General features: G+C 36.4%; 3 protein-coding genes across 3 annotated transcripts; 1 reads left to right on the top strand and 2 right to left on the bottom strand.

Moving 5' to 3' along the window:
- Positions 1-2,188: 2,188 nt before the first annotated feature.
- Positions 2,189-4,205, bottom strand: LOC113063955 (claudin-3-like). The gene is made up of 2 exons (XM_026234423.1): positions 4,079-4,205; positions 2,189-3,977 (listed from the first exon to the last, which is right to left on the bottom strand). The coding sequence occupies exon 2, from the start codon at positions 3,948-3,950 to the stop codon at positions 3,309-3,311; it is 642 nt and encodes a 213-aa protein (XP_026090208.1). The 5' UTR covers positions 3,951-3,977; positions 4,079-4,205; the 3' UTR covers positions 2,189-3,308.
- LOC113063954 (claudin-3-like) lies at positions 4,192-7,479 on the bottom strand. Its single transcript, XM_026234421.1, has 2 exons — positions 6,516-7,479; positions 4,192-4,264 (listed from the first exon to the last, which is right to left on the bottom strand). The coding sequence occupies exon 1, from the start codon at positions 7,213-7,215 to the stop codon at positions 6,559-6,561; it is 657 nt and encodes a 218-aa protein (XP_026090206.1). The 5' UTR covers positions 7,216-7,479; the 3' UTR covers positions 4,192-4,264; positions 6,516-6,558.
- A 5,934-nt stretch (positions 7,480-13,413) lies between these two features.
- Positions 13,414-14,324, top strand: LOC113063953 (claudin-4-like). The gene has a single exon (XM_026234420.1). It carries the CDS (start codon positions 13,451-13,453, stop codon positions 14,096-14,098), a length of 648 nt encoding a protein of 215 aa, XP_026090205.1. The 5' UTR covers positions 13,414-13,450; the 3' UTR covers positions 14,099-14,324.
- Positions 14,325-15,482: the final 1,158 nt, after the last annotated feature.

Raw genomic sequence — 15,482 nt, 5'->3', positions numbered from 1 at the left:
TTCACTCCTTCTGGAGCGTTTATTTATTTATTTATTTTAAGAAAGAGAAGAGCAGACATTCATTGGTAGAGAACTGAACATTGGAAGATCACTGCATTTGGCAGTTAATGATCACGTGGTCCTGGGATTTTTAAATCTTGAAAGTGAATTTATTTAACAGCCTGGCTGGGAATGAATATGAGACGAACACACAATAAAACACATTAATCTAAATACAAGTACAAAGAGGCTATTAATTTTCTCCCATTAAATAAACATGTTGTTGGTCTGTCACTGTATGAGGGAAACTTCCTTCATTTTCAAAGCAGCCAAGCTCACGGAACTTACCGTCTGACATTTAAAGCAGACTTCTGCCAGGCAGTCTCGGTAAACATAAGCAAATAAATCTCGCCTGATATGGTTTCGGTCACGTGACGTGCCACAGGCTTCTTTTCGACACTGCAGGTGATCTGGAACAGTCTACAATAATGTGCTTTGTAACATAATTCCATATTCTTCAACTGGATATCTCCAGGAAAATCTGTGCCGTTTTTAAGATCCTGCTAACTTTATTAAACCATTAAGTGAAATACTTAATAAAAACATTCATGTTCCTGTTAATTTGTTAATTTGCAAACCAGAAAATTAAGTAAATCCACAATGTTTACAAAACTAAACATATCTACTGTCATATCACTGTGGGGAAACATTTATTATCAGTAATAATACTGGTTATTGAAAAACATAGCATATATATTAGAAAAAAGATATTGTTCCAGTGCATATCTGACCTAGTTTTTACATTAAATGAGTGAATGATCGCTGTAATCAAACATAATACTGCATTAATTAGGAAGGAGAAGGTGAAGAAAACACCAGAAATGACATTTGCCTCGATTATCATATATATTGTTTATTTTTTTTATTTGGCAAGATAGATTATGTTGCATAAACTGTAGAACATTCCATTTGTAAAAGAGTCAGTCTGTTGACTGGAAAGAATGAGAGAAAATTGATACACATTTGTTTTTCTGTAACCTTGTTGTTTTCTGTAACCTTCATTTTCTGTAACCTTCACATTCCTGAGATGATCAACACTGCTGGCTGAGAGACATGATTAGTCATCCTCTTTATTAATGGATTTGCTTTCTGAAATTTTATTTCTGAAATTTTAATTCTTAAATGATTTAGCACATTTTATAAAGTGTAGATGAAGTAGATATAATAATAGAATATGATTAATTCTCTTTGAATATAAAGATTCATTTATACATTTGAATATATGTTAGAAAAAATATTCTACATAATGGATTTTTTTTTTTATCTGTGAATAATTAAAACAAGTATCTGTACTAAAGATATAATTGATAATTGACTGATAATTGTATGCACTGTATGGAAAAATTTAATCAGTAAAAAAACACCTGTAAAAACTCAATACGGAAAGATCCTTCAAATAAAAACTGTATTATTACACACTATTTTTTACAGTCTTTTCTTAGAGTGTGTGACAAATATGTTTCTCAGTATATGAAAAGTAAATACTGGTGAGGTCTTGGAGGTGAGGTGGTGTTGTTGGAAACATATGATCTGTTGATTAATACAATAGCAGAGCATACAGCATATATAAATCTTTTAATTAATCTTCAAGTTTGCCCTGAAATGGATCTCAACAATGATCTCTCTTTTCAGTAGAAAACACCTTTAAACTCTTCCTCATTTTCTAAATACAGCAGCAATTCATTTAATTCTACCCAACAGTTTGCTTATTGTTTTTAAAATGGATTTGTTCAACAGGCAAAGAGCACAAATATAATAGCTATAAAATGTATAATTACATACAATTTCCCTAGATGGGAATTAAACTCAGAGTTGAATAGTTTTGCATTGAATGAGGCTTACAGCAGTCACACCAGGTGAGTCATTTTCCTATGAGAGTCTACCCTCCCCCTGACAGGTGGAAAAGAGGGCGTCACCTTGAGAGGCATTGTCTCAAAATCATTACAGAGCGCAGGTTTGTGTTAATATACCTTAGGGTTATGTGTTTGCAACACCACAGTTTTATGGCCTGATGCCTGACTTTGTAATAGAAATCATAACCCAAAGTCTCCATTTCAGCATATGGTTATATATTTTATCCTTCAAATAAACTCCACCAAAAATGGCCAACAATGAATTCTTTACCAATAATTATCAGGAATAATGTGACTTGTTCTTAAAAAATTTTTATTGCAGTTTTGTTGAATTTACAATAAACTTAGGTACAGACATTTAGTATATGCATATGATAAATGAAACATTTTGTGCCTTATACATTTTCTAATCACTATCCCTCTTGCCCTTTCCAGTTATTCAGACCGGTTTTGGTCGGATCCGTCTGTCACCACCTATAGCAAACAACTAAAGCTTGCCTAAGGTTTGTAAATTGAGTGGTCGCTCTCAGAATTGGTATTCACATTACTGCCCCAAATGTACAACAATGGGCCGAACAGGTACAACCACTCCAACAGTCTATTGTGTGATGCAACTGACCGTTTGTTTTATATACCAGCTATTGTACTATTTATCTTTTCCGCGCATTCAATTTTAATAATATAAAGCAACGCAATTTATTAGTATAAGTTACAGTACTTAAAGGGTTATATAGGAAATACACTTAACAAATGTCTTTTAACTCTGTAAAAATATCAATGGATAATAAAAAAAAGGTTTTAAGTAAACTATATTGAAAGGTGATGACATACAACCTCAAAAACTGAAATCTAAAAGCAAAAACAAAACAAAATACATATTCAGTGTCTTTGTCCAGTGAAATTTTCATAAGCAAATACATGTAAAGAGTAAAGTCTTCCTCTTCCTGTAAAAATACATAAGTGATAAAAAAGCCATCAGACTGAAGCAGCGAATGTTTTTCTAAAAAAATGTCTCGCTCTCTTACATATAATATACATATAACTGCCTATTTATATTTGCTTAAAAAGAACAAAGAATATATTTTGACAAATTTTGACCGTTGGGTATCAAATGACACACAGACACATACAAAAGAACAGCTGAACAAAAAACATGAAAATTTAAACAAGCGTATTAAAAACATGAAATGTATAAACACAAAAATCCCTGACAGGTAAACCTAAGAAACCAGCCCTTAACATACACACACACACACACGCACACCTGCCACTCATAAACAGATGAAAAGCAAATATTGACAGCATCATATGACCCTTCATTGCGGAGTCCTTTTAGAAGTATCTCCACCCTTTCTGTGAGATCTTCATATCCTTCTAATTTTTCTTTGTTTAAATGTTTCTACAAGAAAACAATTTTTAAACATAGTCCTTCTTGTCATATCCACCATTGGTGGAGCGCGGAGCAGAGTAGCCCATTCTTGGTGGCATGCGCTTCTCCTTTGGAGGACAGGTGCAGCACAGCAATGCTCCTCCAATTATTAACAGAGCAGCAGCGGCAAACCCTATGTAGATGGATGCCCCAAGCTCTCTTTGCTGAGCGGCATTCAGTATGGGGTTGTAGAAGTCGCGAATGGTTTGGTTTGCCACCCAGGCAACCGGAACGAGCTCCAGGATGCCGGCAACAATGAACATCACACCAGAGACGATCATCACTTTAGCCTTGGAGGCTTCATCCTCGATGCAGTTGGTGCATTTGGCGCCCATGATTGAGATCAACACGCCCAGGATGGCCAAGATGACGGCAATGACCGACATGGCTCTGGAAGCCTGAAGGTCTTGCGATAGAGCCAGCATGGAGTCATAGACCTTGCACTGCATCTGTCCGGTGCTCTGTACTACACAATTCATCCATAAACCCTCCCAGATGACTTGTGCCGTGATGATGTTTGCGCCAACAAAGGCCGAGACACGCCACATTGGAAGAGCGCAAGTGATAATACTAATGATCCAACCGATAATTCCCAGGGCTATGCCCCCCATCTCCATTCCCATTGACATGGTGCCTTTTAGGGGAACTTTTTTTACCTAGTAAAAAGGAGATGTAGCTTAGTCGTGAATATCATACACGAATAAAAGCTGTACTAACAAACAGAAGATTAAAAAAAGGAGGGAGGAATGTCATTTACCTAGTGCTGAGATGTCAATACAGATGTATTCGTCCCAGTTCTGTCTTTCTTTGTGTAGCCTGTGAAAGTGTTGTGAAGTCAAACAGCCTTTATATTCTCAAAGAGACAAGTGCGAGTGGAGGAGGACCTTAACGTGATGACGGGGATGTGATACAGGTTTGTGCAAGTTAACTGCCTGCTTGGCTTCTGTGGGGAGAAGGACAATATGTTGGTATTCGTTTTCCATTGTAATCTAATACGTACTAACATTGTGTGGTGCAGAGAAACATGCTCAACCAGGAAAAAGCACCTGCAAGCACAAATCAGTAGTCAAGGGGGTGGAGAATATGTCTTATATTTCACTGGAATCACACTTAGTATTTCACAGACATTGGCGATGTTGTATATGAACTTTCTTAAGATTCAAGACAGAATTGATGGATTGATTTTTATCTTCAACCGTGTTTTTTATTTTATTTTGAGTATTGGTTTTAACAGACGTAGAGAAAAGTCGTTATTGTTGACTCTGTTTCCTCTTTGTCTACAGCATCATAAAACAAGAGAAACAGGCTTTAGTGACAACTAATGAGGACATGCCATTTCATACAGAAGATTGCTGTAATCATTACTGGCTTGTACTTTCACAAACATTGAAAATATTCTTTCCCAAAACTTAATTCTAGAGAACATAAAACTTCAGAAAACAAAGGATGTCAAAAACGGACGTGACGTCAGACACCTCCATCCCCCACAGCCTCTTTTCTGGGTCAAATAAAACGTAGTTGTTAAATTACAAAATTAACAAATTAACTGGTGAAAATATGTATTAAGAAGTATTAACTTTTACCGGTCCAAGTGTCAACTAAAGCATTAACACTGCTAAGTGTTATTAATTCATGCCTGCGTGAATCTGTTGAGGAGGTGGATTTCTCTGATTTATTGTAGATTTTTTTTTGTCTTATAGCTAATATTTCAGCTAACATTTTCGTTATACCTCATTCAAATCATTGCCTTTAGCCTACTTACCTTAAGTAATCTTTTTATTATACCCTTTATTCGTACGATTTAATTAGGTGTACAGTCAGTAGACTAATTACTCCGATGTAATTAGAGTTTGCACATGATGTTGATAATAGGCTAGTGGTTAATACAGCTCGTGACAGGGGCGCGATCTGTTTTAAACTCTGCTTATATATTGATTAAAATATCAACATATTTGTCACGTAAAGAAGCGCTACTTTAAATCGCGTAAAACCTACAAAGGTTTAAGCCATATACTGTATAAAAACAGGTTTAGACTTTCAACGCAGTTTAACGTAGTACCGTCGTACGCGTTCAAGTTCTGCAACGTAAAGCTCATGAATATGTAATGAGGTACGGTACGCGCTCTTTGTTTTAGAAGTGGTTGCTAAAATAGCACCCCATTGTTTTACACTGTTACCATGTGAAACGTTGCTTAACCCAGGTGTAAAAGAACCCGATGTTTTAAAAGATAAATCAAGGTTAAGCACGCAGTGTAGAAAGCACTCAAACGCAACAAATTATCAAAGATCTGAAATGAAGACGTGGAGATTCCTTAATTTATTGGTTTTTGCCTGATCTTTTATTTTAATAATCATAATTTAATTATAAATCAGTTACATGTATTCAAATACATGTTCTAATTATTCAGTGATAAACAACAACAACAAACATACAAACTGTGCACAATAATCTGACAAAACTTTGAGAGGAGCCTGAATCTCAGATTCTCTGGTGTGTTGTCCGGTGGAACTTCAACTAAGAGGCTAAATCCAGTCTGGTGCTTGTGTCTCTCAGATGAAATAAACAAAGCATGTTTTTCTTTTTGTCAGTTTTGCATACATCCACTTGTACATTATTTTGTAACAGAGAGGCTGTATAAAAAATATCTGAAAAAAGATCATTGCTAAAGTTCTATGCTGTCTAGATATTTTCCATATCTAGACAGTTGTCCATCCGATTTTAACAGGCTTTCAGAGAATGAGAATGCCAGGGAAATAAACCATAAACACAACTAAACATTAACGGTTGATTGCAATTCAAACTAAGAATAGCTAAACATATTAGTACAAGATTTTCAGTTTTTTTTAAGCCATTAATACTCTTTTAAACTTAAGTATAAAAATATTACTTCTCAAACATCTTTAGTTAAGCTGTAAAATACAAAAAATTTAAATGAAAGCACACAATACTACAGAAACATAACCACTGTTTTCCCATTATAAATCATCTTACAAATTTGATTTAAAACATACAGAAAACAACATAGCTACTACTCTACAGTATATACTTTATGCAAGTGGTGCTTAAGTGTAAATCAAGAAGTATGGAGTGACAACAGACACTGACTGGACAAAACAACAGCATGTAGAAATATTCACATGAAGAAAAAGTAAACACAATTTTGAGTTACCTCCAACTCACATGTCACAATTACCTTTCAATGAAAGACCGTAAAAATCTAAAGTCCTTTGAGGTCTTCAGACATAGTCTCTCTTGTTCTGGGTACTCGGGACCAGTGAGTGGTGGGCTGAGTAGGCGATACGACTTTGTGGCGGGTACCTCGTCTTATCTTTCGGTGGGCAACTGCAGCACAGGATGGAGCCCCCAACCAGCAACAGTGCCGTGGCAGCCCAGCCAAGGTACAGCGATGCCCCTATTTCCATTTTCTGAGCTTCTGGAATAACTGGACTGTAGAACTCCATAATAACAGTGTGCGCTGACCAGGACACAGGAATAAGCTGCATGACCGCGGCTGTTATGAAAGCGGCACCAGAGCTGATCATCACACGGGCTTTGGCTCTTTCATCCTCAATGCAGTTAGTGCACTTGGCCCCCACTATAGCGACAAAGAGTGCAAGGACACCCACGATGATGGACACCACCACCAGAGCCCGAGCCGCCTGTAGGTCTGCAGGAAGAGCCAACATGGAGTCGTAGACTTTACACTGCATCTGTCCAGTACTCTGAACCACACAGCTCATCCAGATTCCCTTCCAGTACACCTGCGCCGTGACAATGTTGTTACCGATGAACGCGGTGACCCTCCACATGGGCAAAGCACAGCACACAATGCTGAGTAGCCAGCCAAGAACCGAGAGCGTGACTCCCACTATCTCCAGACCGAAAGCCGCCATGTCTCCAATCTTTCTATTTTCAAACTCCCTAAAAAATCTCTCTGGTGTTCGCTGTGGCTCACTGTTTGCCTGTTCAAGTCCTTTAGACAATTATATCAGGAATCTCCAAAATCACCAAAGGACCATTCAAGCATGGAGGTGGGTGTTGACACACGGAATCTCCTCTTCAAGGACGGCTGGAATGTTCTGTCCTGGTAAAAACTTCCCCTGTTCTGAGAAAAGGGCTGACTTGCCTGGGTTCTTACATCAGATGATAAGAAGCAATCTTGGTATTGGTTAGCGTCCTCATAAAAAATGGGAGCTGCATTAGCACTTGGAAAATGTTTAAACCCAAGGTTGGACTATTTGTCAATGTTAATAGATAACCCAAGGTAGACCTGTGAAAAATGCTCTTTAATGAACAATCATTGAAAACCTAATGTAAAAGTCTAGTGTCCATAATGCATCCATACTGAAGTTTTAAAGTTTACCTAAAATAAACTGCTCTCGTCTACTGATTAAACATTATCAAATTATATTGAGACTTGATACACCGCTAGTTGTTAATATGAAAACAACAACAACAACAAATGTATCACAGTTTCTATGTCTCACAGTTGTGATTCCAAAAACAGCCAAAATGTAATCATAACATTTTATATGTTTCTTAATATATAAAACACAAGGGAAGTGGAAATACAAAATTGCTGTTGTGGATTATAAACTTCCTCTTACTGAATTCAAATTCCTGGTAGTAATCTAGGCCAACTTTGATTGCAGGCCATAAAATATAGCCTTATGTAGAATATTTTCCGATGCCCATGTCCTGGTTTTATAACAATTAAATTTAGTGATGCAACCCAAAAACAAGTATAAGGAAGTGAAACTATGAACTGATAGGCTAAGTCCACATGTGCATAAGGAGGTTATACAGTTTTAGTTTAAAAATGCAAAACATGCCGAGAGAGAGCAGATAAAGTAAAACTGTGGTGACCTATCATGTTATGTCAATGTGTATTGCAGTTCAAGCTTTGTTCACTTTGGAGAAAAAGACACGGTTCTTCAGATGTGTACACACTTATGAAAGCAGGAATGTGTGGCAATGTTGAAAATGAAGTTGTTGTTAAACCAAAATGCCAAAACTTTACTTATGCCTTTATCATGACATTGATATCACACGAATGTTAAAGCTCTTAATGCATGGCTTTCACAGAATTATCATGGGTGTGAAGATGAATAAGTTACATTTAGTCCAAAATGTCATTAAATTAATATTATAAAGTGCTATTTGTTTTTTGCAATTGGCATTTTATTTATTAATCTGCTTAATGGTTCATTTATTCTACAGCATTTAGTAGTTTTATCTGGTTTTGTTTATACTTGACATCTTTTGACCTGTAGATCTGTTTATTTGCTAAACAGCACTGACTAATTAATGCTTTCCTGATAACTTCAGAGACAATAGAGAGGGTCATATGCGCATGGGAAATTCAATGTAAATACAGTAATGTGTTTAAACCAGACTATGTGTTAGTAAATATTTGATTAATCCACTAAGTTGATAAGCAACCTGCTTGATATTGATATGAGGAACTTGATAAACATTTTACTTGACATTCAATAAAAACTCAAATATGTACACAGACACACCCAGAGAACCCAAAGATGAGGATAATGAAAAGCTTTTTAGGACAAATGCTAAACCCATAGAACCTTTTAAGTGAAGTAAAAAATAAAAGAGAAGAAGAAATAGTTATTGCCATGTTTTTACAAGACTGCTTCAAACCGGTCTATGTTTGATAGGTGAACATGACATCATGTGCAGTGTGTTGGCTTACTTCCTTCTCAGAGAACACTGATAATATTGAAATGAGTTTCTGTGAGGCACCATGATGTTGATGACTAATGAGTTTCAGTGGGAAGATATTGTTCTTTTTAAAGAGGGTGGGAGTGAACAGTGGCACTCCACTTTACTTACAGTATTTGTAATTATTTCCTGAGTTGAATTAATATAAGTTCTTCTTATTATTTAATTGTTTATTTTATTTTATTTTATTTTAAGTGGAATCACTTTTCTACATCCAAGACCCAGCAAGCACAAAACGTTTTTACAACATTTTACTAGCTTTTGGTTGCCGTATATTGCAGTATAACATTTTTAATTGCACCTATGATTAAAATATAAACTAAAATAAAAACGTTTCAGAGACTGATTACATAATTTAAACTGTGAAAATAAAGAGACAACTGGCACAACAGGCAGACATTACTCTTTTCTCCAAAAACAACAACAACAACAATAAAAAATAAACCCGAACAAAAATGGACTAAACTCCGCGCGAAGAGACACTTTCACATCACGACAAATGATATCGATAACTCATCAAAAGTTTGAAGATAGTGTTTTCTCGTTTCGGAGCTGGTTGTTACACAGCAAATAACAGAACGGACACTCGTCGCGAGTTTCGAGGTGACGTATGTGATAGAACTTGAATAAATAAAGCAATAATAAAACGACGAAACGCTTGGTGCGTGTGACAGCTGCGTCACTGATCTAGGACTTCAGTCTTCAGTGCAATTACATGTGTAGCCACTAGTGGGCATACATTTACAATACAAAACATGTCAATCACATGTAATACACTGTGAACATGTAAATGTTTCTTTTTTTGTTTTACTTAAGTATTATGTAATATTAATAAGCTATATTAAGTAATACTGTATGTAAAAATGTAAGTTTTCTTTGTGAATTGCATTCTGTGCTTGCAATCTTAGCAGTATCACAAGTGACAGCATCCACTAAATTCCTTAAAGGGGTCATACGATGTTGCTAAAAAGAACATTATTCATTTTTATTATTTGGTGTAATGAAATGTGTTTATTTGGTTTAAGGTTCAAAAAACATTTTACACATACTGTACTGTAATTTATTTTTGTTTACATGCCCTTATTTGTGTATTGTATTTTATATTTAATCTGTATCTATTTGTATTTTTATGCTCTACTGTTAGTGTTATCTGTATGCACCAAGGCTCTAAGAGTAACACAGTTTACATTTTCTGTATGTATGTGCTGTACATATGGAAGAATTGACAATATAGTAGACTTGAATACTGCACATTACTGTTTCTTCTAGTGCTTTGTGATTGGCCAAAAGCCTTGAGCGTATGATGGAAATGTTACGCCCCTTGCCATACTGTGATGCGCGTCCCAGTCAGAACACCTGTGCGATGAGCCAAAAACAATAAAACCCATTACAAACGAGCCATTTGTTGTATGGGATGAAATTAGACTCAAAATGATTAATAGATGCACGCAAAAATATCAATGTACTACATCAATTTTAGACGTATCTTACGAACCACAAACAAATGCCTTTCAATTTGATTTGGGATTAAATGATTGTGCAGCGATTTGTACATATACAGACAGGTTTGCGCATACAAATTTTCTGTTCTGCATTAATATATCATAAATTGTTCATGCAAAAAGGAATCCATGCATATGTGGATCGGGTGACACATTAATTGACGTCTAGTTCGAGTTGATCTTGTTCGGTTCATTTGGATTTTGAGACTTCATTTTCACAGTTTTAAGCATTTCACGTCCCACACACAAACAACTACTAACAATCAAGGCCCAGTGCAATTAGACCCATTGACATGGTCCCTACACAGTGTTCATTGCTCCCTACTCCTTGAGCAGGGAAAATCTGTTGATGTTTCCTTCACTTCGAAACATTAACTCACAGATTTGCGCCAAGCAACGTCTGCACATATGGGTAAGTGTGACATCATATACCTCTGTGTATAAATACAATTTAATTTCATGTCTCACACACTTCAATGCACTTTGAATAGAACATATACGTTTGCTTATATTGTAATAATGGTTTCCTCCCTCCAATTTTTACCCATTTCACATTGTGATGTATACATGTGGGAGCGTGTTTAAACGAGGCATTTTAGGAGGGCATGGACAAGTCTTAACTTTTATAAAGAATATTTCTTTGGGTTTGAGACTTTAGTCTTTGCAACTTTAGGGTTTACCTATTGAGTTCAAGATTTGCTGCTTTCTCAGAACAAATCCCATGTGAAACAGACCTTTATCATTGAGCAAGGGTGTCTCTGTTGACTTGATGGTGAAGATTTAAAAACGCAAGGAAAACACAAACACAACCTTTGCCAAGTCGGGCCATCATACTGGCCTTAATATCATTCTTCAGTTAAGATAATTATAAGACTATGCATTACACCTTCTGAAGTGAATGAATACATTATTTAATATTACATCTTTATTTATTTATTTATTCTATTTATGGCACAAAATATAACTATGCTAGAAACATTTAAACTTCATGTATAATGTAATATATTTTTATAATGTATATATTTCCCATTCAGTTCTTTTATATTTGCGGTTCACAGCGTGTTCTCACTTAAGGAACAATATCAACTCATTCACTTCTCTTTGTAAATGAGGCTTCATGTTGTGGATGAGAATGAAATTGATTCCCATTTATTCTCCTTGCTTTATTAGAGGAAAATGTAGCTTATATACACACATAAACACAAACTGTGTTGACTACAAGATTTGATTATTCTGTTATTATCATTTAAACAGGCTTGTTGATGTGACAATCTGTGGTGAGCTGTTCACTCTAACCCAGACAAAGTGTCAACATTTCACGTGTACACCAGTACAAACCGCTTTGACCAGCTCAGGTGGGTACAGGTGCTTTTTGGCTGCTCCTCCCCCGCACTGAGGCACAATGTCAGGGAACCTTTGAGAAATAGTTTTCAGGGGAATTGCTAATGTGCTGAGTAAGACACTAAGTCAATATAGCAATTGTTACATATGTGTCATAACCAGAAGTAACAGTGTTTCATTTACGATATCTTTGTTTCTAGGAGTTTCACTTGAGAATTGAGCAACCTAAGGAAAACATCACACTCCATGCCTGCTCTATTGTGTCATATGAAACTAGTTGCCACTTTCTTAATACTTTGACCATGACGGAGCACAAAGCACAAACCTAAAGAGAGAAATATTATAATGGTCCTTGCTGTGGACAAAATTCCTTATTCCTTATTTTTCATAAATGAAAAACTGATAAATAAATATTAGAATGTATAATTAGAATATATTTTATATCGTGAACAAGTCGATCTTTTGTTCATTATCTGGCTCTGTGTTCATCTTCAGTTCTGTCTTCACAGCAGTTCAGTCAGTGTAAATGAATTACTCCGGGATTTTGGTTTGTTTTAACTCAGAGGGAGTGTCAGCCACATTAAAAAAGTTAACAGCTTAAGTCATTTGTGGATTAATGCTTATTGGAGACGCGAACCGTTTCGAACGATTCAGTACGATTTGGTGAACTGGTTCAAAAAGATCCTGTTACATCGAATGATTCGTTCGTGAACCGGATATCACAAACTGCTTTGTTTTGAACTCTCTCTCACAACAGACACGGAAGAGAAGACAATGCTGAATAAAGTCGTAGTTTTTGCTATTTTTGGACCCAAATGTATTTTCAATGCTTCAAAATATTCTAACTGACCCTGTGATGTCACATGGACTACTTTGAAGATGTTTTTCTTACATTTCTGGACATGGACAGTATACCGTACACACAGCTTCAATGGAGGGACTGAGAGCTCTCGGACTAAATCTAAAATATTTGAAACTGTGTTCTGAACTGTCTTGCTGGTTTGGAACAACATGAGGTTGTTATTAAGTTATTAAGTTATTAAGTTATTAATGACATAATTTTGCTATTTGGGTGAACTATCCCTTTATTTTACATGTATTTATATTAGCTCACTAAGTGATGAATTCTGAGATCCCTCAACAATTTCCAAAAGTAGTTCCAAAACATAGTTTTTTGCTCCCTGGGAAAATGATTTCTTCCTGTCAGCGGCACTTCCTGTCTTATATTCTGTCCTTGGAAAAAAAAACTGAGCCCTCCATAGACTTTTACATTGATATTTACATTTTGAAGAGTAGATAATATTTTGAGAGCCATATAAGGTACTGCATCCATAACTATAAATGTCATGGCAGTGACTCATTTAAGCTTTGGCTTAGTCGCACCTCATGAAGTAACTACAAAACCAACAGATCGATCAATTTGCAGAAGTCCCTCCCCCAGAGCTCACAGGCTCTTTAAAAGCATCAGCATGCAGCCTTTCTGAGACACACACCTGTAAGCAGTGCAAAGAGAGCCACCTCAAGAGACTAACAAGAAACAAAGATCATGGTGTCTGCTAGGCTTCAGTTACTGGGCACTGCCCTGGCCATCATAGGATGGATCGGTGTCATTGTGGTCTGTGCTCTTCCCATGTGGAAAGTCACAGCTTTCATTGGTCATGTCATCATCACGGCGCAGACTTCATGGGAAGGAATCTGGATGAATTGCGTTGTGCAGAGCACAGGGCAGATGCAGTGTAAAGTCTACGACTCCTTGCTGGCCCTCTCCTCAGACCTTCAGGCCGCCCGTGCCCTCACCATCATTTCCATCGTGATTGGGATCCTGGGCATCATGCTGGCCATGGCTGGAGGTAAATGTACCAATTGCGTTGAGGACGAGAGCGCCAAATCTAAGATCGGTATCACTGCCGGTGTGATATTCATCATTGCTGGAGTGCTGTGTCTGATCCCGGTGTGTTGGACGGCTAACGTCATCATCCGGGACTTTTACAACCCCTTGGTCCACCAAGCACAGAAGAGAGAACTGGGAGCAGCTCTTTACATTGGCTGGGCAGCCGCTGCTCTGTTGATCATCGGGGGAGGTTTGCTCTGCTGCAACTGCCCACCAAAGGAAGAAGCGGGAAAATACACAGCCAATTATAACGCTGCACCTCAATCTGTAGCTTCTGCACCATCTGGCAAGAACTATGTGTAAATGATGAACTCTAAAATGAACACTTTAGTGCCTATAATGTTTACAGTCTTGATTTGACCAAGATGTAGCGTCTTAAAAAGAGTTTGCAGCAGGTATCACAAGGACTTGAAAAGCAGTCAATTAAAAACTGATGCTACAAGTTTTCCTAACATCTAAAATTGGTAACCACTTCTGAAACATCTGCAGTTAAAGGAGGCTAATCTGAAATCTGTCTAATGTATGATAAATTTTTCCTCTCAAAATATTTGTCATTTTTTATGTTTTTTTTTTTTTCATTTAAAATGTATTTTAATTTTTTTCAAGCAGACTTTTTGATCTTTTATGATTTTGTAAATATTACTGTTTTGTACAACATATTTATCTGGGGTGTATTCCAGAAAAGAGGTTCAATAAACATAAAACTTGAACTCTGAGTTGACTTACCCTGATCAGAACAGCTGAATTGAAGAGGCTGACTCTGAGTTCAGCACGTGCATCATGACTACAAAAAAAGCAATGAACAATAGAACTCCGGTTTTACAATTCGTCATGCAGGGCTTAAAGTTCTCTGGCACGATGCCGAATTTCCGGCATTCAGTGTTTGGCTGTAAAAAATATATAAATCTTGTTGATTGATATCACTTTCAAGTCCATGAGTTTGCTTACCAATGGTATGAGAGGAGCACAGTTTTCACTCTCAACCAAACTAAGATTACTAGCCAATCTTATAAACATGAGACCAGGATAGGAGTGGAAAATGGCCCTCGATTTTCTCCCAAATAGGCCCACCAAAACTACAAACACTACTATTTCACAATATTCACAATTCTGTTGCATTTATGCAAAATAACGTCACAACACCCATGAAGACCCTGCTGATAAAAACGATAGAAACCATCACAGACAGTCTAATGATTTCCACTACAAACAATAAACTTTTAACCATTAAAACCATTAAATAACATGTAGTATGTTTTTTGTTATGGTTCCTATTAACAAAAGATTAATTTTTTTCACTAGGGGACTGAAATAAATGTATTAATTTATGAATTAAAATAATTTAAATCTATAGAAATAGAGCAGAATGCAAAATCTATAATATGACAATAATAAGCATAAACCTAGGATCTAGAAACCTGAAACAACAATTTGACTATTTACATGTCTCTCTCTCTCTCTCTCTATCTATCGCTCTGTGTCATGTTAATCAGACTAATCACGTAATTTCCTATATTTTCTAACACAATAGGCCTAGAACTCAAATAGAATTGCTGCTGTTTCTTTATGAATCAATGGAATATTCATGTCAGACAATGCGGAGTAATGCATAAGTGAACGTTCGAACTAGGGGTGTCATGGGATAGTAATATAGTGCTCATGCTCTATAGCAGAGATTGGCAACTTT

Source organism: Carassius auratus, chromosome 46, assembly GCF_003368295.1.
Source record: "Carassius auratus strain Wakin chromosome 46, ASM336829v1, whole genome shotgun sequence".
Lineage (NCBI taxonomy): Eukaryota > Metazoa > Chordata > Actinopteri > Cypriniformes > Cyprinidae > Carassius > Carassius auratus.
This window is presented reverse-complemented; position numbering and strand designations above follow the sequence as displayed.